General features: G+C 38.2%; 1 protein-coding gene across 2 annotated transcripts in view; it reads left to right on the forward strand.

Moving 5' to 3' along the window:
- The window catches only part of VCAN (versican), a 109853-nt gene that overhangs the window by 40709 nt on the left and 43853 nt on the right, over positions 1-25291 (forward strand). Inside the window, exon 7 of one of the 2 annotated variants that reach the window (XM_055342204.1) lies at positions 4895-7903. The exons of the other annotated variant lie outside the window; for it this stretch is intronic. Coding sequence (XP_055198179.1) covers positions 4895-7903 — 3009 coding nt within the window. The remainder of the gene's footprint in view (positions 1-4894; positions 7904-25291) is intronic. 2 annotated transcript variants of the gene reach the window in all.

Here is a 25291-nt window from a genome sequence, read left to right on the forward strand (position 1 = left end):
GAATAAATACAATAACCACCTACTAAAAATCTACATAAAATCTGAGAAAAGTTAGAAAATTTAGGTCCAGTTTCTTCTTCCTGACTCATTTGAATCTGTATAACTTGGAAATACATAACTTCCAAATATCATAGTTCAAATTTTGGGTTTTTTTCCCAAACCAAAGGGCAATCTAAACTAATCCAAGTCTAATCTAAGGGTTAGGTTCTTGTTTATTTCTTCCCTAAGACCTATTATATTCAAAATGTATTCAGCACCTAAAAGATTTAGAAGGCTTAGTAATAACACAAAAATCTTTCTTGAACCACACACAAAGCCAACAGCTTCCCCAAATTTCTAATTCACTTTTCAAGGATTCCTTAATGTATATATTTTAAAGAATTTCAAAAATATTCTCAAAATGACTTGACTGCTGTCACTCAGCAGTGTCACTCAACTGAGTGGTGAGTGGCTGGCTAAATACTTAAGGTGAAGTATATAAGAGTCGTGACCTTAGCAATCGTTCTGAAAGCCATTTCCGAGATGCACAGCTGGTTGGTTAAGTAGAGGAATTTAGAAATATAACCATATTTTCCTTGTTTGCTTTTTACCAAATGTAGAAAGAGTTTTTAAAGCCACTTCGTGGTGAATGAGCAATACCAAACCTCACTTTGCTATAATTCTCTTTTCCTTCTGATATTACTGAATAGAAAATTAACAATGGCTGATGACCATAATTAGAATTTATTCATGTCAAGTAGATTTGAAAAATAAGAAAATTCGTATATTTGTGAAACAAAATTTTCCTGTGTGTTTCCCTGTGCTCATTAAACTAAATTGTGCATTTTTTATTTTTCTTTGACCTCAGAGTTAAGTAAGTTCTGTGCAAGTTAGAGACTTAGGGCTTTGAAAAATCACCCATGCATCCCCAAATTTAAGTGAATCAAAGCCACTCAAGACTCATGATAATCTTTCATGTTATGTTATTAATGATCTCTAAGATAGGGAGATAGAGCATGCTCCCTAAAAAATCCATTCTAATATCTTATTACCATCATCCTTGGGTAGTTTTTCTAATTATCTAAATTCACTGCATTGGACGTTGAGCCCATTTTTCCTTTGTAAGTTGGAGACCAAACTCTAACAGCCATGTCTACTATTGAATATAATTGTTCAGTTGTCCCTCCAGCATCTTCCTCACCTGAAGCAATTTCCTTGTTTTGAAAGTTTAATTTCTAAGCATTTGGTCATCTATGTGATCTAGCTTTGAACCCTCATTTTTTATATCCCTCTGTTTGATTAAGCTAGGAACTAGAAATTGTGATTTAGAGAAGGCTAAATAAGTTCCCACCACTTCATATGCTACACTGCTTACATATTTGTTCACTTTTAAAGTTGGCCTCCCCTTCTAACCTGAGGGATGCTTATTGTTCTTTTTGTGCCCTCGATCATCATCTGACCATAGGCACCAACAGTAATCCTTCCCTAAATGGTATTTTAAATATGTCTTCTGTTTATTGAATTTCAATCTGTTAGCTTTCCATCACTCCTAAAACTTTTTAAAAATAGTTTGTATTCTAATGTCATTGCTCCAGCCATTACTCTTTATTTAACAATAAGATCAGAATCAACTTATTTGAATATTTCCTATCTTTGTGAATTCTCATGCTTATAGTCATTTATGTATAAAACATTTTAATATAGAAGAAACTAATTTGAAATTAGTCATATTCATATAATGGAGGTAGTATGGGTGGGTGTTAAATTGACTATCATGCTGCTAATAGGGTCTTTATATTTTATTGGGAAAATCTGCCTTGTGTCTTAGAGGCACAGAGTCCATAGGACACAAAATACCATGAGTACAGTGATGCAAAACATCTGTGTGGCAGACAGCTGCAGAGGTTGGAAGGGAGCTTTTGTGGGAAAAGAAATATGCTGATTTCTGTTGGCTTCCTCAGTAATGAAGCTAAAAGGACACTAGTAGTTTTCCAATTCAAAATTTTCTCCATGTGAATTCTTCTGGAAGGACCCTTTTGGAATAATTTGGAGTTGCATTTTCACCTTTAGAATAGTCATCATTAACATAGTAGCATTTATTCTTAAGATATCTCTTTGTGGATATTTGTGGTTTTTAAAATCATTTCCTCTTTTTGGAATGGTTGAAACAAATGGCACAAATGATCAGATACTCTGAGTTATGACAGAAATCAGCTGTTAAGTTGACGAAAAAGCCACCCAACCCCAAAGGTTCTCTATTCCAAATAGTAGGATTAATTAACTTAATTATAAGCAGATTTTTAAACAGAGCTCTAAAATTATCAAAAAGCCTTGTTTTTGAAAACAAAGTCACGTAAATCCTGGCTTTGTAAGGGAGATTCTCTGAGACATATTGCTGTCAGTTTATTATGCTGCAGGACTAGAGGAAGGCAACACAAATGGTATGGTAATAATTGGCAATGACGTACAATTCAGTTTTTTAAATCTGAATCCTTCATTTTTAAGACACTATAAAAGTATTTCCATTGCATTGTAGAAAGCTGCTAGCCCAGAACTTGGGTTAGAACATGGGACAACCCGATCCCTAAGCCTTCTGTTGGGCCCTAATGCCAATATCATCTCCTTTTAAGTTAATTTCATCAGCCATGGAAAGAAATACTCAGAGGAAAAATGTAAAATAAGCTCTTTTACTGTTATTAACAATAATATGATTAATTTTTCTCTAATATGCAGTGTGATAAGTGATTATGTTAGGTTCCATGGGAACTTTCTCTGAATGTACATTTTACTGTTTCCCCCAAAGAAAGCTGTTATAAGACAAACATGATATTTGGCAGTGAAATGAGGTAACAGCTATGGAATTTCAGAGGATAGAGAATTGAATTAAAAGATAGTCAACCACATTTTGGCTTCTTAAGTTGTTCATGTCAATCAAAATAGACCCAATCTTCCTCCAGGAAATAAATATAGGAAAAGTTTTTCTTACAAGGAGAAAAAGAATTATTTAATGTCTTCAAAGAATCCAATTATTCTTTGTTTAGTTTTGTTCCAGCATAAGATAGTAATAGGCAAATAGTGACAGACTTTGAAGAATATTTAAATGTTACCATAACGTAAATGGCCACCAAGTTTTCATTATAAAATTAGTGAATCTGGGCTTTAGAATAATCTGGGGAATGACCACAGCTAACAAGAGCTCATCCCAGACAAAAATAAAGAACCTGTTACAACTCAAGTCTGATTTATAACAAAAGCACATTGCTTCAGCCTCAAAGGTTTTTGGTAGACTTTAGTTTTTAGACCAGTTTTAGGGTCACAGTAAAATTGGGGGAAAGTGCAGCGATTTCCTATGTACCCCTGTCCCCTCTCATGGATAGCCTCCCCCATTATCAGCACTGCCCACCAAAGTGGTACGTTTGTTGCAATTGATGAACGCATGTGGACGTACCATAATCAAAGTTCATAGTTTACATAAAGGTTCATCCTTTGTGTTGCACATTCTGTGGGTTTGGCCCAATACGTAACGACATATGTTTATGATTCTTGTATCGTAAACAGCAGTTTCACTGCCCTAATATCATTACATTTTGACAGAGTAGAGGGAGTTCAAAGAAGCCAGTTTAGTTTTCCAAGGACTCCTGTTTTGGGACCATTGGGAGTTGGACACGGATATTACAGATACCACAGATCTTACAGCTCGTATCAGGGAGATCATGCATTTAGCTAGTTTTAAGTCATACAGGATGTGGGAAGACAATGCCGACAGGTTTCCTTAGAACAGCTCCTTCTGAGTTTAGTGGTGACTAGTATCTGACTTTTTAAAAAATCTATTTTTTTCTTAAGAAACAAAATCTTTGTGTCCTGCTGCATTTTCCCTGCGTTGAAAAGCCATCTTGTCTATATACACTGTCACTTTTATACTCAATTTGAATTTCTTTAAAAAGGCCTGGCCATTCTCTGTAAATCTGGAGGCATTATAATGTAGCATTTTATGATGACATGTTACTTTTTATTGCCTGAGCCCATTCTTTCTGATGCTCAGAGTTGTTTCCAGTGATTTGTAATTAGAGACTGAAAATATATCATGTGGGTACTTTACTTCCTGTTCTACTTTTGCGTTTCATGCTAAAGTAAGCCTGGAACCAGGACCCTTGTAAGAGTTGCAAACATAGTGTGTAGAACATAGAACAAAACGTAGAACTATTACAAGTGCCAAACAGCCTCTGCCAGAAACGTCTTATTGTTTGTTAGAAACCCAAGGCTACACTACAGAGTTGAAACGAAGATGAAGACAAACGTCCCAACACCTGGAACCAAAAGAAGAGTGGTATTAAAAGGTTTAATATCCTGTTTTTATGAAACCCTCTGCATGGACAATGTAATAGTTGATATGTAATTCGGGCACATTTGATGTGGCTTTTTTGTTGTTTTGCAATCTGAGGCCCTCCCTCTCCCCTGAGACACAGTGCAGCTTGAGAAGGAGGGAGAAAGCTAGAGGCAGGGTACAGAAGAAGCCTTCAGAATAGCCTTACCATGTTTTCCTACTAGGCTTCAAGCTGCTGCTGGAGTTTCTGATGAGTAACCTACCTCCTGTTTCCAAACTCTGCATTTATATTGTTTTGGACTTTTCCTTATCTTAAAACAACAAAATATTTGTTTTCCTTAACCAAAAGTAGTCATCCATCCTAATGGGTAAAAGCAATGATAACCCTTACAATACAAAATGAGTGATCAGTCTGACCGTGAAATGTTCAATTGTCTGCTTTTGCATTAATTTAATTATAGTTTCTAGACACCCTTCATCACAAAACACTTCTGGGTCACCCCAAAATTCACAGCAGCACTTAACAAACACTGGACGTACAACTTTTTATTAGTGACTTGTCTAATCAACTCTTTGAAATTATTTTTCTAGCTAAACAGAATATATCAGAGGCTACAACCATCGAACTGAATATCCTTGCAGAAACTGCATCATCCAGTTTTTCTGAAGAACTACACATGGTACCTGACAGAACAACACCAGTCATCCCTCTAATCACCGAATTACCTATCATTACAACCAAGTTCCCTCCTGTAGGAAATATAGTCAATTTTGAGCAGAAAACCACAGTTCAGGCTCAAGCTATCACACATGGAGTAGCCACTGAATCGTCCACCCCTGCTGGTAGTACCATGAAGCCTGGGGATATGGACTACTACTCACCTTCTGGTTCAGGACCACTTGGAAAGGCAGACATACCTGAAATTCAGAAAGAAGTGCCCCAGAGTACAACTGTTGTCTCCCATCATGCTACAGAGTCATGGGATGATGTCTGGGAAGACATAGAAACACAAGAATCAGTTACACAAGTTGAACAAATAGAAGTGGGTCCCTTGGTAACATCTATGGAAGTCTTCAAGCACGTTCCTTCCAAGGAATTGTCTGTAACTGAAACACCATTCATGTCTACAACAATGACCCTGGAATCCAAAACTGAAAAGAAAACAGTAATCACTGTTTCTGAATCTGTGACCACAAGCCACTATGGATTCACGTTGGGAGAAGATGACAGTGAAGACAGCACAGTTAGAGTTAGATCTACTCAGAGCACCTTGGCCTTTAGCCAAGTACCTGAAGTCGTGACAGTGTCAAAGACTTCAGAAGATACCGCCTCCACTCCACCAGAGGACAAGGAGCAAGTCTCAGCATCAACAATTCTTTCACCTGTAACTGTGCCTGACAGTGATGGATCATCCACAGACACCTGGGAAGAGAAACAAACTAATGGGAGGAAAACTGAAGATGTTTTTGGCCCTTATGCGTCCACTACACCTTTCCCGTCACAGCATCATACAGAAGTAGAATTGTTTCCTTATTCTGGTGATAAGAAATTAGTTGAGGGAATACCCACAGTTATTTATCCCTCTCCACGAACAGAAATGGCACAAGGAAGAGAAAGAACAGAAACACTAAGTCCAGAGATGAGAACAGATACTTATACTGATGATGAGATACAGGAAAAGATCACTAAAGACCCATTTATAGGAAAAATAGAGGAAGAAGGCTTCTCCGGAATGAAGTTCTCTACAGCTTCCTCAGAGGAAATTCATCTTACAGAGTCTTCAGTGGAAATGACCAAATCTTTTGATTCCTCAACACCGACGACGGCCAAGTTAAGCGTAGTGCCGACAGAGGCAAGAGTTATAGAGGAAGACTTAACAACACTGGCTGAATTAGAAACAGATGGCTATCAAGATACTACGAAGTATGATGAGGGTGTTACCACAGTGCCTTTGAGCCACAGCACTGTAAGTGTGGAGGTGGTCACTGTATCAAAATGGGCATGGGACGAAGATGATACAACAGTAAAGCCTTTAGAGTCCACAGAAGATGCAGGCCCTCCAAAATTGCCCCCTGCCTTACTCACCACTACAGAAGTGAGTGGGAAGGATAAAGAGATCCCAAGTTTCACTGAAGATGTAGGGGATGAGTTTACTCTTGTCCCAGATAGTACTCAAAAGCCATTAGAGGAGTTCACTGAGGAAGACTCCACAGACCATGGGAAGTTCACTGTTGGATTTCAGCCAACTACATTAATTGGTATTTCAGAAAAGCCAACTTTGAGAGGTTCTACACCTGAGGAAAGAATTCCACCTGTCACAAGCGTGGAAGGCCAAGTTATATATGCCACCACAGAAGGAAGTGCTTTGGATGAAGAAGCTATGGATGTCTCTGAGCCAGTATCTACTATCTCCCAATTTGTACACACTTCAGATGTGGAAGGATTGGCGTTTGTTAATTATAGTAGCACCCAAGAACCTACAACTTTTGTAGACAGTTCCCATACTATTCCTCTGTCTGTAATTCCCAAGACAGAAAGGGGAGTGTTGGTACCTTCTGTTCCGCCAGAAGATGAAGTTCTAGGTGAGCCCTCTCAAGACATACGTGTCATTAATCAGACTCAGCTTGAAGCAACGCTTTCCCCCGAAATTATAAGAACAGCGACAGAAACTACACAGGGAACAAGTCTGGAAGATTTCCCTTGGAAAGAACAGACTACAGAGAAACCAGTTCCTGCCCTAAGTTCTACAGCTGCCACCGCCAAGGAGGCAGCAACACCCATGGGTAAAGAGGAGAGTGACAGGACAGTGTATACAGTCTCTGAAGACAGATTGGTGACAGCTTCGGAGAGAGCCCCAGGTTTAGAAACAACGCCAGTTGGAAAAATTGAGCACGCTATGTCTCATCCACCTGGTGCTGTCACTGAGCACAAAGCAGAAACAGATGAAATGGTAACGCCAACACCAAGCATAGGGCCAACAGTGTCTTTAAGTCCAGAACCTGAACAGAAGCATGAAACAGAAAGTGCTAGTCCAGGGGGATTTGTATCACCTTACAGCACCCACGTTACCCAACTAATAGAGGAAACCACTACTGAGAAAAGAGAGAAAACATCCCTAGATTATACTGATTTAGGCTCAGGATTATTCGAAAGGCCCGTAGCCACAGAACTCCCAGAATTTTCAACAGCTAAAGCCACAGTTCCAAGTGGTTTCACAGCTGCCTTCAGCTCGGCAGAAAGACTCCACACAACTTCAGCATCCAAGCCATCCTCAGCACCCACTGAGAAACCACCTTTGATTGACAGGGAGCCTGGAGAAGAAACAACCAGTGACATGGTAATCATCGGAGAATCAACATCCCGTGTTCCTCCCACCACCCTTGAGGATGTCGTGGGAAAGGAAACAGAAACGGATATCGATAGAGAGTATTTCACAACTTCAAGTACTCCATCTGCTACACAGCCAGCAAGACCACCCACTGTGGAAGGCCAAGAGGCCTTGAGACCTCAGGCACTTTCCACTCCAGAACCCCCAGCAGGGACAAAATTCCGCCCTGACATAAATGTTTTTGTTATTGAGGTCAGAGAAAACAAGACAGGTAAGTCTTTGCTTTCTAGACATACAAGTCAAGGCAATCAGCATTTTATCTTGAAAATTACTTTTGGAAAAAAAAATCAACATACCAAATGCTGCCATTAGAAGAAAACTGGAGTGTGACAAAATTCTGTATTTTAGCTTCGTATATTTGTACAAGAATTGGAAGAATATGTTATTTGGAAGAATGTTAGATACGATTGTATGTTAAAAGCCCTAAGAAGCCCTGCTTTGTCATCTAATATAACCAATCATCACTGTTACATCACTTCAGAACATGCAGAACAAAGTGTTTTAATTTCAGTGTCTTTCCATGCATCACTACTCAAGCGTAGTACTAGACTGTGTTAACATTCCATTGGTCTTTAACAATTAACCTTCAGCACTTACATCGTGGACAGCTAAAACCCTATTGCACATCTCTAGGGCTTTAGGAAGACGTCTAAAGGTTTGCCGTGGTTTTTCTATCCTGGGATTTTATAGGTTTGTTGTATAGCTTGTGGGGTGGGTCCCAGGTCTGTAGTTGAAATGTTCTTTCAATGCAAGTTCAACCTTCTGTTAAGCTGTTGTCCTGGGGTATTTTAATGAGGCTTTAAATATTTAGAACAAATATAATCTAGCTCAGTTCTAGGAAATGCTAGAATTCATTGCACCACATATAATTTCAGAGATGGGTATGTCATCATTACCTCTGTTCCCTAAAAACCAGGCTGTAATGTTATTTACTTATTTACTTTGTGATTTCATTGTTTCATCTCTAGGAATTTTTCTGATGCCTTCTATTCGGCCCAAATATTTTCTTTTTCTCTCCAGCAAAAGTCTCAAAAACTGTTTCTTTACATTGACTAATACTTGAATTCTCATTATTGAACATGACTTATTCCTTCCTAAAGGTCAGACCACACCACCTTTTGACTTTGGTAAGCTGAAATGAGAACATAGTGTATACAGTTTAGTAGATCAATTCAGGTTTGTATCTTTTTAATTTAGAAGTTAAGATCACTGATTTTAATGAAGTTGCTGTATTCTAGTTTAAATACGTGAATTGAAAGAATAAATAGTTCTTTTTTTCCTTGGCTGGGCTCTGAGAGGGTGGGCTAGAAGCTTTTTTTTTTCTTTTCTTTTCTTATCTTTTTTTTTTTTTTTTTTAAAGCATGTTTTCTCTCTTACTGTTGGGATAGTCCCCTCAGGGTGTCATTTTCTTAAGAGTGATACTATCCTCATTAGAGTGCTCAGGAATGCACCTGTTGGGAACAAACAGGTAGTTCCGTTGTCAGGTCAGCTGGCTTCTGGTGTTGTGGGTGTAAACTTTACACTTCTAGTATCCAGAATGCTCGGTGTAAAAGCTCTTGTGGAGCAGTGACTAGAAAAAAATACATTCCCAGAGTACTGCAGTTAATCTCCACCTTTAGAAGGGTTGAAAGAGGCCAGGCTTGGACATCATTGCCCTGCTAATGATGCTGCTTCTTGGAAACTATATCATGCTTCCTGTTTCTTACAGTCCTTTCCACCTCTTGAAACTGGGCTCAGAGAGAGAAGATGAATTGCCAAGTAGTGAAAATGAGGATTGCTGTTAGTAGGGTTGGAAAAGTAACGAGACGATATTACTATGAAAAAAAAAAAAACAGAAGTGAAAAGGAATTACTACTAGTGGTTAATTTGAGAAATTTTAAAAATGCTTGAGTGATTGACTATGCAGAAGTTTTTCCCAATTTAGATGACTCTCATGTTAGTGTGGATGCTAAGTTGACTCAAAGAGTATAGAAAACAGGAAAAACTACTCTACTTAAAAACCATTCCAAATGGGAAACTGATAAGATTAGGGTGATCAAATTACAAAATAGAAAATCTGAAACTTGATCGCCCTGGAAGCACTGACAGTCATCAGGAAAAAAAAAAAATTTGAAGTTTTGTAGATGGTGACTCAAAACAGAGGGTCTGAGTAACCTGACTCAGAAACCACTTATACAAAGGTGTGTGTTTATATTCAAGTTGTTAACTTAATTCAGCTGGGGCTGAGATTAATGTCTCAGTGTGTCCTCTTCCTTCTTCCACTTTTAAAACATGGGGCTGTGATTTGCTTTCAAGCCAGTTTTTCTTCAGCGTTGATAACAATAGGTCGGAAAACTCTGTGGAAAGGGAATGATTGAGTATTTCCATCAGGCCATGATTCCAGTGCTGGTGTGGTTGGGCGGTGGGGGATGTCGACAGGGTAGAGCTATAGCCTGTTTCTATCTAGTCCCCCCCACCCTTTCACCCCTCTTTTTTGTATACTTTACATATGTCATTCTCCTTAAGACTAAAAGCATTTTTTATTGTCTTGATAAGATGAAGTTCACTCAGATCCAACTGCTTACTCTTAGTAATTTTACTTGTTTTCTATGCGAAATTTAATTTTTCAAGCATCTTGAACTTTGGCAAGGGAAAACCTTAAAGCAGATGTTAAGTTAATGGGTTCTAAGGCAGGTGTACCTTAATAAGGAAAAATACATGTGTGCCTGGAAACCAACTTCTTTATGTACCAGGGCACATTTTTCCAGATTGGAAAATCCTTGGTTCATGTAGGAACTTATATAAATCTATTCAAAAACACAGAACCAACCTCTACCTGTATTGTATGTCCAAGTAAGCAAAAATGCCACCCATGCTACACTAAACCAAGGTATTCATAATTTTTTGCTGAGCTCAGCAAGTCATATAAATCTTGATTTTTTTTCTTTTTTTTTTTACTACTATGAAACAAAACATGCTACTCAAGATACGTTTATGTTATATTTGCTGAAATGGATCTTAATAGCAACTTAAGGTGCTGTTGCTGGAGGGCAACTGTAGTTAGCAGTTAAAAAAAATCTGAAGGAACTTTTCAGCTCATAAAAGTTTTATGAGCTGAAAAATGCTATGGGGTGTGTTTAACAGTGGTTCAGGGGATACTGAAAACATGACTCCTGTCTACTTCAGGAGTAATTTGCACACCTGCATTTTGAAAAATTATTGAAAGGTTTTCTTTGTGAACATGTATGAAGTCTACAGGATTTAATGGTGTGGGAGGAGTTTCTTCAATTCTGTACTTTTTATTTTTTTAAGAACACTCTTCTAAATCATCTGAAATGTCACAAGTTGGTGTGACATAACTGTGAATGTATTTAAAAACTGGTATGCTGTTATCTTTGAACCAAGGAATTATTGGGAAATGTGCAAGCACTATTATGCAAATGCTCATAGTTATAACCTTAAAATAGATGGCTTATTAGTTGTTTTTTTTTTTAAACAAGTTCATATGTACTACATACCACTTGTCAGGCCAACTGGATGTTATTTTTTTTGTCAAGTATTCTTTTTTTGCTAGTTTTATCATTTATATCTAAGTATAGGCAGGTGTAAAGCCAAGATTTTAAAAAATGATACAAATATTAAGATATTGATAAAATTATTAATGCAATGGTATTAAAGATTAATGAGATTTTGAGCAAGAGAATTTTGGCCTCTACCTTAGAATTCATTTTACTCAGTTTCTGTATTGAAAATTATGGTACCTTATTGCTTTCATCATTGAGAACTAACTCTCAGATGATTAATTCCTCCTGTATTTTTTTTTTTTTGTACTTTGGAGAAATGCACACAAAGCTAAAGGTGTTGAGGAGAGGATGAAGATTAAGAGACATTGGTTCTGAGAACAGGAGATAGACACTTAGGCAAATGTCTCATTGCATGCACAGTCATTTTGTAAAAGGCAATATTCATATAATATTGCTTCATATAACTTCAAAATCATATTTTTCATTTCTATGGAGTTGATTATGTAGAAAAATTACTTTCAGATTTTTTATTATAGGAGTAGATTCCTTTATTCAAACAAAATCTTATTAGGGACACTATATCTTGAGCAGATAAAAGGATGGCTATTCTGGTTAATATTTGATGGGCAGCTCTTCTCACCACTATACCAGCAATGCTGCACTGTTGTGGTTAGAATTTGAGAAGGAAGATCGGGAGCCCCAATTTCTTGGGACCTCCCTCTTACCTTGTGGAGTTTCTAAAATAGCACGTGCCTCAGACCACAGCTAGAAGAAGACTAATAGGATCCAGCTAATTCAAAAGAAAGCAGTAACAATTATTCATTCCTGAATGAGTTGATTTTTTTTAAACGTAAACGCTTTTTTAAGTTGGTCTGATTATCAATAATACTTAATCTCACTATCATAATACACATTCAACGATAGTTACCTTTGAGTAACTCTGTGTGATGCTGAAGAAAGCAAATTAACAAATCTAGTTTGTCTTTTTGACTGAAGCTCACACTTAGAGCTTGATGCTTTCAGGGCACGGTTTACATATATTTTCATGTATAAACTTCCGAGATCATTTGTGAGACAACAAGGGCGAGTACTGCAGATGGGCACGCGTGTAGGTTGAGTTTCCTGCTGACATGGGGCACTATGTATGCTATTCAGATTCCTGCCATGGCAAGAGAACAGCATTCTGAAATTGGTAGCTCTGGGTCTGAGCTGCTTCTTTCCTGCAGAATTTTGGAGCACATCCCTGAAATTGGAAGGGGCTGGTGCTTGCACACATGAGTGGTTCCCTTTGCGGGGCTCCCCCTGTGGCTGCCTGCCACAGAAGCGCATTTTTTTCCACAGGGAGTTAGGGTGGTTTCTCCCATCCCTCCTTGGCTGCCTGAAATCTAGAAAAGGACTGAGTTTTTCTTCTATTAGTCAAAATATGAAAAGGGAAGAGGCTATCTTCCCTTTGTTTCTATACTTTGAAGAAGAGAATTGACCTTAGTGTTTCTAAATGCTTAGTGCAGCAGATCAGATGATTACTACTGCAGATCAGAGGTCACCTTTTTAAAAAGTCTTTCTAAGTGAAACATTTTGTATGTGTAGCAAATACCTGCGCACGCCACTCACCTATAGACACACCTACACAAGCACGTGATAGACCCTCAATTTTTAAGATGCTCTATGAATGTTTTTTTAAACCTCTCACTTCAAGGAAAAATTTAAGAAACTGAATTTGCTTCTTCACAGGCTGAAGTTTAATAAAAGACCTATTCCACACATAGCTAAAAGGAGCTTTATTATCTTCCCGACACAAGCCAATTCTTTCTGAAAATAGCATTTGCAGTTGCAACTTAGAGTTATCCAGACTACTACTGAGGTGAGGCATTTATCTAAAGACAAATGCCACTTAATTGTCACTGGCAATGAACTCGAGAGAAAGGCCTACACTGTCTTCCAGCCCAGCCCAGTCAAGCAAGACTTATCTTCAGTTCTAGCTACAGTGTGCCTCGTCCTTTGACAGATATTAAAAGAGCACAAAATAAGCATAAACCATAGGCCTTGCCCCCAAGGACTGTAAATGTGTTCTGGGGAGCCAGCATTAACACAAATATAATGGCAGTAACAGAAACACACAGCTCCACACCAGGTACGGTGGTACCAACAATAAATGGCACTCGAGGTCAGCAAAGGAGAGAATCGATGAAGACAGGGAAGTCAGAGGATATTTCATGAGAAGGGAGACCCTTAAGGTGGTCCTTGTTGGAGCGGAAGATCAAAAACAAATGACTGGAAACCAGTTATTAGCCTCTTGCTGCCCAATAGAGACTCAGCAGTGGAGCTAAGGGGCCACAAGCGTAATCAGGCATTTTTCTAAAAATGGATCTTTAATCATTAAATGGTTAATGGATGGCTCAGAGGTTAAGCATCTGCCTTCAGCCCAGGGCCTGATCCTGGAGACCCGGGATTGAGTCCCATGTCGGGCTCCCTGCATGGAGCTTGCTTCTCCCTCTGCCTGTGTCTCTGCCCCACCCCCCCATCTCTCTCTCTCTCTCTCTCTCTCTCTCTCTCTGTCTCTCATGAGTAAATAAATAAAATCTTTAAAATTAAAAAAAAAAAAAAACAAAAAACTCTGGGACGACAGAGAGGCAGGGCCCACTTCGGAAGATGAATGCCTTCTTAGCGTTCACCAAAAACCTATACTGGTTGCTGGAAACCAAATATTCAGCCAACTTCTTCAGGAGGGAGTGTTCTCATACACTTTCCTATTCTTTCCTGAAAAACTTTCCTGTTCTTCAGTGATTCATGCTGTTTGACAAAGAGAGCATCTTCTGTAGGTTAAGTATGTTTAATTTCTCAAAATGCATTCCTGTGAACCATCGTGGTTCAGAGTTTCACACTTGTAAAGTTAAATGGCATGAAACTACTTTTTAAAGAGTGAGCTGCATACTCTAACAAGCGAATTAGAGGTTTATACTATCTTAATTCAAGTGATTTTTGACTCAGAAATATTACAGATGCGAGTGCTGCAAGCTGGAGAGTCTGGAGTTGGTCTCTCCTTTGCTTATCTGCAGTGTGGACTTAGAAATTTCTTAATTTCTCTGTCAGAATTTTTTGCCAGTAAAATAGACATAATGGCTATTATTGTATAGAAAAACAATTCCCAAACTTTGACCCCTACTCTTTTTCTAATCACAGGGATTATGAAAAAAGGAAGATGATCACATGTGTATACACAGGTGTACACACCTATACATGTGATATATAAATATCTGTTTTCCCATTTATTCAACAAGTTAGTCAACCAATTACCATGAACAAGATACTACACCAGAACTGGATTTTTGAAGCATGCCTTGTGATGTTCCCAATGAACGTGAGGGGATAGGTCAGTTAGCTCCGTAAGATACATGGCAGTTGATGCAGTAGAAGGAGCCTTTGGAAACAGTCCTGGGTTCATTGTCAGCATTGTGATTTCAGCCTGTTTAGTCTTCAAAATTGCTTTATCTCGATAGGCCTCAGTTGTTATAACATTTAAAATGCATAATAATACTACAAACTCACCAGGTTGCTTAGAGGAGAAAGGGATCTATCTCTTCAAGGGCTTGCCCATCGCTGTGGTAGGCACATCACACAGTTAATACTCCGTGACAACAAAGCAGTACGCAGAGTGCCTGGCACATGGGAACTACTTAGTACAAATTAATCCCCTCTCTGCTTTAGTAGTTATTTTATTCTGGACTTCTAAATGTAGGAACACTTAGATTGTTTTGTACTGTAAATAGGTAAAAAATTGAGTTATCTTAAAATTCAACTTTTATACCACAGGAAACCAAATATAATTATACTATAGTATCTGCGTGAGTGTAAGAGCTTGTTAAAATTTTAATCCTCCATGAACTGTGTTTGTCTAGGATGATGCCATTTTGGGTGCAAATCAGAAGCAGCTGCAACCCTTATTTAAAATTTAAATACATTATTGATTCTACAGCACCTATATGTAGAGTTCATTAGCTTTCGGCTCTTTTTTTCATGTGTGAGAATTGGGCTTATGATTTTGATAAGTACCAATTTATTTTTTTTTCCAAAGAAAAAGATCTTTTTACAAATTCTTTATAAATTTTTCCAGGTACTAGGCTTAGTCTCTTCTTGCATATTCATAGAATGCATGGGCATTCCCTGCTGTCTTTTTGTTGTTGTCAAGGAAACCCCCAGCTCTCTACACAGGGATTACATTCTTCCTTCTTAATAGCTCTTAGATCATTCATTTGTGCAATGAATAAAAAATGTATTCATGGGCCCAGACAGTGTTCAGAACGTTTTTGAGGGAAGGGATGTAGCCAAGGGGAGAGACGTGCATCGTGAGAGGAGCAGTAGGGATAAAAGAAAAGGAAAAAGAAATGCTCTCTGAGGTTTCATTTTAATGAGGTAAAGCTGACAATTGTATGTTTTTAATAAGGCATTGCCTATTTTCATCAAAATGTATAACATTACACCTCAGTGAGGTCAGTTTGTCAGGTACAAGAAGAGTTGGTGATTCAGTCGCTTCATTGGTAGCAAAATTCTAAGAATGGGAACCTGGCTGGGGGGTAGGGATAGGGATGTGTTCTGGTAAAAGCTGTTGTATAATTTTTTCATTTGTATCAAAGTACTTTGAAGTTTTGACAACATAACTGAGGTGATAGAAATTATAAAAGAGTCTTTCATCCTAGGGCATCACGTGAATAACCGAGAACCTGTTTTAATGTATGAAAAAAAAATGTTTCTTAGAAAGATATGCTAGTGTTTAGACTTTTTGAATATGAATCAGGAGGAAAACACCGGTCTATTGGCAAGAAGGTGGTAGTTGTTCTGAAAGAGAATGATTTGATTCTTGGGAGGAAAATTAACTATGGTGAACCTTCTAAATACTTGCTGGAACTGTTGTGATAACGGATAAAGTATTTCTCCATAAATAAAGTCTAAGTAGGAAAGAAAGAATGTGGAATGAGAGGAAAAGTTTAATGGTATTTCAGCATCTGAGTCTATGAAAATTTGACCTGTCGTGTCACGATATTATACCGAGATTTGTTTGCACGCGTGTATAATCAGTACACACTAGCTTGACTGCCTTCTATGGCTTTGTCTTTTGGCTCTGTGCCATAGTCTTCTTGGCTTCTCATAGGGCGACTTAGTGGCTTTGTCAATGTGTGCTACGTGTAGAAAGTTTCTGAAGGTTTTGGTTTTTCTAAGTTGAGAAAGAAAAAAGGAAATATCCTAAGGTGTGTTTCTATAGAGTATAATGGGATATAGTATGGTTATCATTTTTCGCTATGCTGCAATCTTACCTTACTTTGGTCTGTAGGGAAGCCATTTTACTATCTGCAGATGAAACATTCTCTTCCCATCTCTTCACACTCGCTTCCAGGAAATAATTGGAGATGTTGAGATAAAGTCATTCAATCAAGCTATTGTGTGGCTGGAGAAAAGGAGATAATACAATCTATTGCTTAACAGGGAAGCCAACTTGAAACAATAAGTGAGCAAAAACACATAATAAAGGCTATTTGCGTTCTTTAGTAAAAAGAAAAAAATGAAGTAATATGAAATAGGGGCGCCTGGGTGGCTCAGTCGGTTAAGCATCTGCCTTCAGCTCAGGGCATGGTCTTGGGATCAAGTCCTGCACTGGGCTCCATGCTCAGTGGGAAGTCTGCTTCTTCCTTTCTTTCTGTGCTCACTTACATTCTCTCAAATAAGTAAATAAAAATATTTTATTAAAAAATGAAGTAATATGAAATAATATAAGAAGCATCTTTAGATTTGGCTTCACAGGAAACTCTGGGCACTCATTCCCTCCCTGAGCGACCACCCAGCTTGTCTGGAAGAGTCCAAAGCTACACTAAACCAGGCATCAAGCAGCTTACAGGTAGTGACGCCATTCTGAGCATGGAGGTTTGAGAAGATATCAGAATATGGCTCATATAAATATTGCCATCTTAGTTTCTCAACCCTGGCTGTCTTGTTAGAATGACCAGGGGGCCTCCAACTAAAAATACCCACTACCCCATCCCTCATCAGACAACTTGTATCTGGATTTCTAGCTGGGGGACATGGGCGGCTCAGGCATTTGTACTTTTTGTTAGTTTCTTTTCTTAAATTCACTTCACTTATTTTCCATTACTAGATATCTGTACTTTTAAATGCATCTCACGTAATTTTGATATATAGTGAGTATTGGATATTACTGGTAAAGTAAAAGCTTTCTGCCCTGCAGACAGCTGGCTGATACAGACACTCCTGGGGAAGGGGACGCTTTGTCTCTACTAGTGAAGCTATACTTTCCCAGTTTTGAGGAGAAAAAGAGTATGTCTGATTCAGTCTCCTCTGAGTGAAATGGTGCTCTTTCAACACATTTTGGGAAGCATATCTTTTGTCACAAGTCTTGGCAACTGTACATAGGGAAGAAAATAGAATTAAATATCATTAAAATATATGTGTTTAAAAGTTTCAGGAATAATTATAAGTGAATCAGAAGTAATGGTAAGTGGTAGAAAATATATCTAGAATTATTCAGGCTGAATATTTCATGTTACTGTATCCGTGTTACCTTCTCCATATCAACATGGAAACTAGAAGCAAATACATGTGGTTATGTCTGAAGGATTCTTTTGACTCTACTACCAAAGTGACTTTGTTCATTATATATTCACATTGAGAAAAACAGTGATCACCACCCTGATATAAGCCCTATGGAATGCTGGATTTGGAAAGAAGGTGAATGAGAGAGAGAGAGAGAGAGAGAGAGAGAGAGAGAGAGAAAGAAGAAAAGAAATTGAAACTGTGTCTGTGCATTTCGATTATCTGGATTTTTATATCCAGAAGAGTCTTTAGTGTTTGCATTATCTCTATAGTTCTCTAGTTGTATCTTAGAGTTCAAGCTGCTACTGCAGTCGAAGGACAACGGTTTCTTCAGCCCAAAATTCCCACATATTTCAAAGGAAATATCAAACTCTAGTAAAATGTAAACATTTTTGTTCTTGATGATAAAAAACCAAGCAGACGTTCTTCCAACTAAACTCTTGAAGAGGGGTTGTGTGGCAAGAGTATGAAGAGCGTTCATGTTTAAAGGATCCCTTCACTCACTTTAATTATGGAACACAGAATTTAGAAAGAGAGGTGACACAAAAATATAAACACAGCTAAGGGATTTATAAATCAGAAACAACCTGACCTAAGACCTATGGCGTACAAATCAAAGACACAAGCAGTTTGGGCTGAGGAGTTTTAGAGAAGATGTCCTGGAGAACTGAGGGCATTAGCTGGATCATTCATAAATGCATGGGTGAAGTTCAAAGGAGGATTTAAGAAGCATTCCAACTTATGATGGGAAGGCTCTTCTTGAACAGAAGTCGAGCTGGGAGTGAGGATAATTAGGGACAGGGACATGGAGTTGCCAGGCTCCCAGGCAGAGAAGCAGAGGATTCTAACAGAGAACTGAAGGAAGAGGATACATATGGGGATAGTTAATGGGACCGTTCAAATGCCCTGTTGAAGAGGTCAGGTGGAGGAGGTGAGCAGAAACTGCTACTGACTTTTGGAGAAAGGAGTAACATAATTAAAAATAAAATGGTGTCTGGTGAAGTTTTTCTTACCAGCTATAATTTAGAGGCCTTAAAAAGGAAGTATAAACATATTTATTTATGAGAGTCATTTGTTTTACTTTACTCAAAGCTTTTACTTAAATTTTAAACCCTTGATTCTGACCAAAGCTTTTTCTGGTGTTGGGATATTTGTTTACTATCTATCATCTATCTCTCTATCCATCTCTCTATCTATCCATCTATCATCTCTCATCTAAAGCTTTGACAGAGAGGTAAAGTGAAAAAGATGATAAATGTACTGCCTGTGGTTGGTTTTTGTTTGTTTGTTGTGTCTTAGGGAACTTTGAAATCTAAATAAACCTGGCTTACTTCTCTTTGGCATAGCTCTTTATTTTATTGTGCAGAAATCCTTGAAGGTCCCAAACTTAAGTTATGAAGTCCCCTGGGCCTTTTCTGTAAGTAAGAAGAGCCCACACTTGGTGATATCTCCTTAAGCACACTTAGACCAGATGACTGTATCTAAACACATTCTTTCCACTTGAAGGAACAGCATTATTAGCGGATTATCTCAAGTTGGGGAAAAGAAATGATTCCCATTTATCATCCTTATAGCATGTCTGCCTCTTAAAAGTGAGGCCATCAGAAACGCTTATGTTGTTTATATACATATATTACCCTTTCTGGGTGTAAAATTCATGAATTGAGAAATATCGAGTTCTTGCTCAGCAAGAGGAGGCTGTCAGTGTAAGATAGCATGCTCGGTAGGTGTACCAAGTGAACCTCGGCTGGCAGAGTGAACAGAGGGGTATGGGTCACAGAATCTAATGCTGGTCTCCCAACCTTTACATGAATCTCTCTCATCTCTGGAGAGTTTGAGTATTGATATAAATATCACTTGATTTTTCAGTTATTAAGGTAATTAAACATGCAAAATTATCTGGAGAGATTTGGGGAGGGTGTTTATATCTTCATTACTAATGTCAATTTTTCTTAACATACTGAGTTGGCACCATTTTTAACGTCTCAGATTTTGAGAATGTTGAGAATTTAGGAGGTCTGAAACAATATGATTGAAATATATATTAGGTGGGAGCACCTGGGTGGCTCAGTCAGTTAAGGTCTGACTTTGGCCCAGGTCATGATCTCAGGGTCCCAGGATCCAGCCCCCTGTGGGACTCCCTGCTCAGTGGGGAGTCACCCTCTCCCCCTCCCCCTGCTTGTGCTCTCTCTCTCTCTCTCTCTCCCCCCTTCAAATAAATACATAAAATCTTTTTAAAAAATTTATGTTAGGTGATTTTTCTTTGCTTCCTGAGGTGCCAGCATTTTATTTTAATTAAGAACATATCAAACATGAATGAAATTGAGACATTTTTTTCTATCTGGTTATTGGACCCATAGATATGTATCAAAAGATATAAACATCTTAGAGAACTTCAAACTTTCTATTTAAATTCTGTAAGTATTGCTCAGCCACTTCAGTATGATTGCCTATTGTGTTTTTATAATTAGGAAACAAAATATTTTTTGTTGCACATTAAAATGAAATCCATTTTACTAAAGAAATGTGATCCTAATATCTCTCTGTTGAGTAAATTGGTATATAGTTATATTTAATTAAAAGCTCCTAAACTTAAATCGTAAAATTTCCGAAAGAGAACGTGAACTTTAGCCAGCTGCTTGTGCATCTTAGCGACTATGTTTTGTGTATGCTAACAGCATGACTGGAAGACTTGTGCTGTGTACACAAAGCTCTGCCATGAAGTACTTAAAAATACTTGGTGAATAATTTGGGGTCAGCTTGCAATTAAGTTTTGTGTGAAATGCCATTAAAAAATCTATTAACTGTGATACTAGTATATTCAGGTCAAGCTGTTAAAATACATTTGTATAAACATAGAACAGATTATACATACACTGTGTAGAGTTCTGTGGTTTGACTCTTGAAATCCAAATAAAAGTTATATTATCCCTAGAATAAAATTCTAAAATAGAGAGTCTTTTATAAGGACTTGTTCATCTAAGAGCTGGGGAAGTTAATTGCCCCATTAGGTTGTACTGTTAGTACAAAATAGAGCAGATCATAATTTTGGAACGAGATACTGGCTTTTACAATAGCACAGGTGTCCCTGCCCCCACCACACCCCACAGAGAAACTTTTATGGTTTGCAATAATTATAGTACTTATAACACTCAAATAACATGTGTGGTAGGTGTGGGTAGTAACAAGAAAGGGATGAAGAAGTAATTTTAAAGACTGAATAACAAAAAAGGAGCAAATAAGAATATGGGTGAGAAGTAAGGTAGCAATGATAGGAATATGGGGTGGTAGGAAAGAACTCACCCATCCGTATTTATAGATTTCATAGCATTCACACCCCCTGTGAATTTTTAAAAGTATGGGAACAAACTAGCTGCACTTGACAGACTACAGTGTAGATTGATCTGTAGAGAATCTGTTGGTAGAAAAAAAAATTACCACTAGGGCCTTAAGCCCTAGACAATGAACTTTTCCCTCACTCCCCGAATGATATTAAGAAATCTGATAAGGGCGGCTGGGTGGCTCAGCGGTTGAGGGTCTGCCTTAAGGTTGAGGGTCTGCCTTTAGCTTAAGGCGTGATCCTGGAATCCCAGGATTCCCACATAGGGCTCCCCTCAAGGAGCCTGCTTCCCCCTCTACCTGTGTCTCTGCCTCTCTCTCTCTCTCATGAATAAATAAATAGAATCTTTTTTTTTTTTTAAAGGAAAGAAATCCAATGAAACCATTTGGAAGCTGGCACAGCTTATTTAAAAGATGGGTATTAGTCACTTAATTGTGAGGATAAGGAAAAAGGAAACAAAATAATCTCAACTCTTATTTTGTATCTGTTTAAGAATTCTCCTTTGGTAGAATATTTTTGTAATGCATATCAAATGAGAGCTTTTTAAAATGTATCTTTTCTCAGTCACTGTTGAGTGTGATGTGCTGATAGTTCTTTGGTGGTTGCCAGCTTCAGGGTATAATGAGAAGCTTAAGACAAAACAGCTTAAGATGTTTCTACCTTTTCTACTATCCTAAAAACAAGTCAGAACAGATACTTGGGAGGCAGGTGCAAGAAGGAATCCTAGATTAAACGTAATGATTGGTGCATTTACAATATGTACACTCAAAAATTTTCCTTTTCAAATAAAGAGCAAAAGAGTTTAGTAAGGCCATTTTTCTAACCTATTGGCAAGAGCATTTGTTTAAAAGAGAGAAAGAGGCAGGCAGAGAGGACCAGACTGGGAAGATGTTCTTGGAGGTCCTAGGTCTCTGTATGGAGTTGGTAAGCAAGTATCTGCAATATAGTCTGATACGTAATAGGTAGTACATTCGGTACAATCAGTGGGCTTCTGGGAAGATGGTACAGTGGGGTGGTATGCATGGTGTGGTAGTGAATTTAATTCTGTGTCCAAAAACCAATATGTTTGTTGGGAATATGCAAAGGCCATCTCTGCTATGTTTGAATTGCTGTGAGTGAGATATTGCGATATAATTATTTAGGGTAGAAAATGGAAGATATTGCATCTCACAGTTGAATCTTTTGGTAAAATACTATGATATGATGGTCTAAAATGCTAAGGGAAGTCGCTGTAGATCCATGTGCAATGAGAAATCTTGAGGTTCCTTATCCAAGTGGAAAATGGACTAAAACAATGGAATACTTTGTTCATTGGAACTAAAATTAGAGACCATAAAGTGAATGCCAGGGTCTTTTATTAATTGAATTAAGTAGATTTAGTAAGAATTGATAGTCAATGAAATTAGCATATAAAGTTACAATTATAGTTCTTTGTTTTCTTTCCTGGAGGAAAAAAAATCATTTTATTTTAAATTATTCATTCCTTTGTAAAACATTTAAGTGAACATCATGTCATGTCAGTTCCTTTGACACACTGACAGTTGGCTCACTGACATACCTTAGCGTTCTCTTTCTATTTTTCTTCACTCCACTTATTTTTTTAATAATAAATTTATTTTTTATTGGTGTTCAATTTGCCATCGTACAGAATAACACCCAGTGCTCATCCCGTCAAGTGCCCCCCTCAGTGCCCGTCACCCATTCACCCCCACCCCCCACCCTCCTCCCCTTCCACCACCCCTAGTTCGTTTCCCAGAGTTAGGAGTCTCCCTTTCTGATATTAGAAAGGGAGACAGAACACTCCACTTATTTTTAGAGCTACCAACAACATACATTGATGGGACCTCCATTTATATTCACTAAGAAGGTCATGGGATATGTTTATATCAGTTTTTTTTCTATTTTTTAAGTAAGGAATTTATTTAGAAACCTATATAAACCTATGATGGTGAAGAGTGTTATTTACCCTGTTCCTGGCCTAGGAGTTTATAAATAAACAATATCAGGCAGTTATTTCCTTATTTATCTTATGTTTGTTTGGAGAAGCTTGGCTGAATGATTGGTTTTATCTCCATTATTTATAAAACAGTACAAATGGGATGGGGCTTCTTTATATGCTTGACACAGACCTATGTTTCCTATTTAAAGTTCTTCTGTATTTAAATGAAAAATGTGTGAATTTAGTGTTCACACGTGTGATACTTCTTAATGTGAATTCTAGTTTTATTTACACCTCATGAAACCTAGTGCAAAGGGTTGAATATAAAACGAGAGTATTAGCAACTTAAGAGAGGCATGTTTGTGAAGCTCCAGTTAAAAGCTGTTAAAGTCATACAAAATAGTTAAACTGAGTCTGGCTTACCTCAACTATGTTAAGATAGTATTAGCAATGAGAGACTACTTAATTTGGTTATTCGATAAAATTACTGATGTGATATTTCAAAAGATTTATTTGTACAAAGGCATTCTCATATACATGTATGTACATGTATATTATCTCCCATTTTTTTTCATAGCAAAAAAGTGGGCTTCACTGCAAGCCATATTAAGAGGTGTCATTATGTGAAGATTTTATTGTGTCCTCTTTTAAAATGTATACGCCACGAGTCACTGTAATATCATAGTAACAACTTCAGTGAACAAATTTATGCTTTTAATTATATTTTTTGAAAAAAACATAAGGCATTTAGTCATTTTCTTGTTTGCAGTTAAGAGTTGTTGCAGCATCTGTGGCAGAAATCATTTGTATTTATGTTTTTGTAATATACTAGAGTTATGCGCTGATCTCACTTCCCTTATGGTAGTATTTTTTATTCATTTGAATACGTATAAGCCTTTGTTTACATAGCTGAAAGGCTGAATGGGAGGGAGACTTGGTTTTGGACATATGATTAGGGTAAGAATAACTCAGCCCTACGCAAGTAATAGTTTATGGAGATTATGGGGTGAAGATGTGATGGGATATACAGAAGAGTTTTCTTTTTTGCTTTTATTAGGGTGCAAGGGATAAAGGTAAATATAGTATGTGTCTTCCAGTTACATAAAGGTCTTGTGGTCTTTGATTTTCTAGCAAACCATAGTTAGAAACATAGAGGGGCTTCTTTGACTTCTTTTCGATGGTTCATATACTTCTGAATGTATGTTGATGCATAACGACTACAAGCAAGACTGGTTCCTTCTCAATAGTGTTTTTTCGCTTCTGACTTATCGATAAATGCTGGATATGGATCCTTTCGTACATGGAAGGGAGTGGCTTCTTGCTACAGGAACAGGCTCCCTACTGATGGGGGGCAGGGATGGCTCTGTCATAATTATTCCTTCTGTAAGCTTCTTGGGTTTAGCCTGAGCTCATGTGGCATGAATGGGGCTGGGCTGAAAATTATTAATTCTACAGTGGTATTAATTCTACAGAGGTATTCCTGGGGTGGGAGAGTGAGATGCCGGATGTCCTCTGTGCTGCTCTCTGTCTTCTTCATGGGTCTTTGGGCCCATGGGCACCTTCTCACAGGGTCGCAACACGGGGACTAGGACACCTGCACCTTAGAGGCAAAGCCCTCTCCTGGGACACTTGACTTCCACTCTGATGAAAGTCGGGGCCCCGAATTTCTTCCTTCCTGGTGCCCAAACAGGGAGTTTTGCTGGCCTATTTCTGGAAACAGAGGAGTCCCTTGAGCTTAGTAGTTGGTACCTTATAGCAATTTACAATCTAGGGAGTGCTCAGAGGGGGTGTGTGATTTAAAGTTTGCTAGTTCAGATGTTTAGATGTGACTCTTCAACTTCCGATGGAGAACATGTTAATAAAAAGAACTATAACTGACCCGTTCCAGATCATTCTTCACAAAGGACAATGGTGTAAAGTGTGGTGGGCTCTTCCTTCCTGGTGATGGCAGTGAGCTGTCCCTGCGCGGAGCTCCCCCACCCCCACCCCAGGCCTTCCTGCCCTTGCGTCCGGCCTGTGGCTGCAGCCTAGCCTCTAGATCTTGTCTCACTGTTACACTGGGGAGGGGCTGCTGTTGCCCTGTGGAAGGACCATAAAGAAGCCTCTCTTGAACTTCTCAAGATAGATTATGGCAAGAGAAGAAATCTCTTCTCGTTTCCTTGTTGACTAGAGGGCGTCTCAGCCTCCCCTTACCTAAACCGACAGTCACTCAGCTTT

Source organism: Nyctereutes procyonoides, unplaced genomic scaffold (genome assembly GCF_905146905.1).
Source record: "Nyctereutes procyonoides isolate TBG_1078 unplaced genomic scaffold, NYPRO_anot_genome, whole genome shotgun sequence".
Taxonomy (NCBI): Eukaryota; Metazoa; Chordata; class Mammalia; order Carnivora; family Canidae; genus Nyctereutes; species Nyctereutes procyonoides.